General features: G+C 48.6%; 1 protein-coding gene across 1 annotated transcript; it reads left to right on the forward strand.

Annotated features, from left to right (window-relative positions):
• The first annotated feature begins 983 nt into the window (after positions 1-983).
• Positions 984-3,986, forward strand: LOC135821418 (procathepsin L-like). The gene is made up of 2 exons (XM_065334484.1): positions 984-2,095; positions 2,658-3,986. Exons 1-2 carry the CDS (start codon positions 1,619-1,621, stop codon positions 2,925-2,927), a joined length of 747 nt encoding a protein of 248 aa, XP_065190556.1. The 5' UTR covers positions 984-1,618; the 3' UTR covers positions 2,928-3,986.

Consider the following 3,986-nt stretch of genomic DNA (forward strand, 5'->3'; position numbering starts at 1 on the left):
GAGGCGCTGTCGAGATTGATAGCATCTTTTTTCTGGCATGCATGAGGTCCATGATGTTCTAGAAATGGCGTCGGTGCACCGTCTGCATCCGTCTATAATACAGAGCCGACGATTGTTCATTGGTCGCAGGAGCCGGTATAAAAAGACTCTACTTGCTTTCGTCATGCATCATTATGCTCAATTTGTCAACAGGGTTGCGTCATCCTGTCTGCCTCGTGCACGAACATCTCGTCAGGACTTTCGGAGCTCGTGCACAAATTTGGAGGTGCTAACTACGATAAAGCCGTGTACTTCCACCCGAACGTGAATAAAATCGGACAAGATGCGTGGAGAATCGACAGCGCCGATATCAAAACCTATCTCAAGCCCCTGGTAGGTGAAGAGACCATCATCTGGGCGGGCATTTACAAAACTCCCATGTGGTACCTTCAACCGACAGATTTGATTGCTTTCCACGCTTTCGTCGTCTTTCAAACGAGAAACTGGTGGTGGTCGGCGGAAAAAACCACCGACGGTGTCAGCATATGCAGAGGCAAGACTCGTTCAAGCGTGAGATCTTCCTATCGAAGCACCAATCGAAAAACTCCGATAGAGGAGATTATTGCTGACAAATCACATGTAAATCTGCAGGATCTGATAGATTTCCTCTACGACTCTAATCTCGTCAAGGGTATTTACAACGTTGTAACAAACAACTGTCATACGTTTGCCTCCACTCTGTTCAACGAACTTGCAGCTACCCACTACGTCAATCATATTGCACTTCGGCATGCCAAACCCATCGACTCGGAGCATGCAATCGAATGAGTACTCGACCCCCATCCAGACACACACATTTAGCACAGATATGTTGATTTTAAAATGTTTAATTATAATTTCAGTAGATCATTCTCAGCTTGTATGAGTGTAATAACGCTGTTGGCCTGTATTTCTCCGTAGTAGTTTTGGACTTTTTCACAATAGTGCTTTAGATGCCTTGACGTTGATATATGGGGCTTCATGTCCGCCAATGTACGCCATTCGTTGTCGCTGCATGGAAGGAAACACATCAAAACGTGTATAAGATCTCTGGTATTTCAAATAAAGAGAATTGCACGACAGATTACTTACCAAGAACAAAGAAACAGAGGCTGCAGACCGGCCTCCAGCTTCCTCCTGTGGTTTTTAGACTTCAGGTGGTCCACGAACGGCCGGAGGCCGGTCGTGGTCTTTCCACATGCTGAGCAGCTAAACAACATCTTGATGATAGTTGAATGGGACTGATCAAGGTGGATCCAATCACTTTTATCCCCGCCCAGTTGTTCGTTGGTTGAAGTCCACCGCTCAGGATGTGAAGCGGGTAAAGCGGTGACGTGAGTACTACATCTCTTTGAAACGTGCACGATTCATATAAAAACCGCTAAAGATGATGGCCATGGACCCCGCGTCCCGTTCAAACTTGTCGCCGGTTCTAGTTGATTCCAGAAACTTCCACCTGATCCGAGCACACTGTGAGTACTCTGAGCACGCTGTGAGGAGTGGGAAACTATCGACATTTTGGTACTCACCGGTTGATGCAGACAGTGTGTAACCTTTTGACCCGCGTACGTGAGACGCCGCGGTTTAGGGTAAAATCGCTATGACGTCATCGATGACATCAGTTAGTTGGTACACCCATAATACTTTCTACTTGTGTGTGTGTGTGTGTGTGTGTGTGTGTGTGTGTGTGTGTGTGTGTGTGTGTTGTGTTGTGTGTGTGTGCATGTTGTGTGCTCACACGCAGGGTGCATGCGGCTCCAGCTGGGCGTTCAGCACAACCGGCTCCACCGAAGGCCAGCACTTCAAGAAGACTGGCAACCTTGTCTCGCTGTCCGAGCAGAACCTGATTGACTGCAACCAAAAGGAGGCTGATCGTGGCTGTGGCGGAGGTTTCATGGACCATCGCTTCAAGTACATCATCGAGAACCACGGCATTGACACAGAGGAGAGCTACCCTTACACGGCCAAGGCCGGTACATGCCGCTTCAGGGAGTCCCACGTCGGCGCCACCCTCACCAGCTACAAGGACATGCTGCCGCGCAAGTCCGAGAGCGCCCTGCAGGAGGCTGTTGCCTCGGTGAGTACTTTTCTTACACATAACAGAATACTCTCTGCATGGTGGCCCATATTAGAAGCTGTGTCTTAGGAGAACATATCCGGCTAAAGATAAGAAAGCTTTATCATACATGTATATACCACTCTTTGGTTTTAGATATTACAATGAGAGTGCACAATCAATGGCTTGTCCACCAACTGTTTGTTTTACTGCTCGCTGCACCACAGCATAGTGTGTTGTTGGCCGGCCCACTGCGCTTCTACTCTGTTGGACCATCGTGTCTGTTGAACCAGGGAGTCGTAAAATACCGGTATTTTAAGACTCCCTGTGTTCAACCACTGTGTCATCATGGCTGTTGCAGTTTTCCCGGTCAGCTTATTGACTCTTGTTGTCGTTTTAAAAGAAATCTGATGATGTAAAATAGCGGTGTGGATGTTTGGAAAGTGCTACAGTCTGTTTTGGATGTGATATATTTCCCAGCACTTGATTGCATTCGGCGATGTATAGAAACATATACATGTAATTGTAATACTCTTCACTCTCTGTGTGTTCTCTTCTGTTCCTGCCGGCTGTCGTATCGCAGGTTGGCCCAGTGTCGATTGCCATCGACGCCTCATCGACGTATTTCCGCTACTACAAGCACGGAATCCTGATCGACAGCAAGTGCACCAACGCTTACCCGAATCACGCTGCCCTGGTTTTCGGCTACGGTGTTGTTGAGGAAGAGCAGGACTACTGGCTGGTCAAGAACACCTGGGGTACCAGCTGGGGAGACAAGGGATACATCAGGACGGCACGTAACCATGACAACATGTGCGGGATCACCACGGACGCCAGCTATCCGATCGCCTAAGCACACATCGCCGGGACAACGCCGTCTAAAAAAAAACGCTCGCACACGCCTTTGTCGTGTGATGTTGTAACTTATCTACCATCAGTATAGCTCAGAAAATCGGGGCACTCTGGCGCGCACGCCGCTGCCTCCGTGAAGCTGCAAGGGCACGGTACGTGACCTCCGTAGCACTGCCAGACGCCCTATACGCCTCGCCCTCTTTCAGTGGCTCACTGTCGAGTGCTGAGACCAGGAGGCTGCAGGTTCTGCTGAATCGAGCAGTCCGCACTGTCTACGGTGTGCCCACGCGACACTCAGCTGAACCTTTGCTGACCCGGCTGGGAGTCTTCCAGGTGTCAGAGCACTTCCACCAGAACACCTTAGCTCTTGTGTGGAAGAGCCTACGCGGTGAGACATCGCAGTCCGTCACAGAACTAATGACTCCACAAATGACCAGAGAAACCCGCCTTCAGCAGCAGGACGGACTCAGTCTTCCAGTTGCAAGAACAAACGCTGGCAAGTCGAGGTACGCCTTCAACGCTACAGGTAAATGGAACAGATTACCTGAAGACGTCCGCTCCAGCACAACTCTGGAGACCTTCAAAGCTGCAGCAGTACCCTACGCAATTGCTCGTTGACTACATGGAACAGTAGCAAATGCCATGTTTGACAATGGATCCGATATCCAGCTGACTATCATTTCCAGTGCATACACACTTTTTCTTTCCTTCTTTTTCTCTCTCTCTCTCTCTCTCTTTTTTTTTTCTTCCCTCTTAAGATCTTCGCCACCTTGTCATTGGGAGGAAATTCCCGTTTGGATTTTGTGAAGTAAAACAAAGTTAAAAAAATAAAAAAATAGCTGATTGCCACCGCCACAGCTGCTGCTGCTGCTTTTGTGGCGCAATCTTCCTTACACTATCAGCCCGGATCATCCATTCGCGCTATGATCCAAGCTTGCAGCCTATATCAATCCTATCTTCTGAAAATTGTGGTCAGCTTGCTGTCTGATGATCGGTTGAAACCGTGAAACTCAGAGTTACAGAAGAAACGCTTCTCATCCCTCTCAAGTGTGTTTATTTT

This window comes from Sycon ciliatum, chromosome 7 (genome assembly GCF_964019385.1).
Source record: "Sycon ciliatum chromosome 7, ocSycCili1.1, whole genome shotgun sequence".
NCBI classification, from domain to species: Eukaryota; Metazoa; Porifera; class Calcarea; order Leucosolenida; family Sycettidae; genus Sycon; species Sycon ciliatum.

Coding starts and splice junctions, on each gene's coding strand:
- LOC135821418 (XM_065334484.1), top strand. CDS start 1,619: ATGACGTCATCGATGACATCAGTTAGTTGGTACACCCATAATACTTTC. Junction 2,096..2,657: donor TGCAGGAGGCTGTTGCCTCG/GTGAGTACTTTT, acceptor GTCGTATCGCAG/GTTGGCCCAGTGTCGATTGC.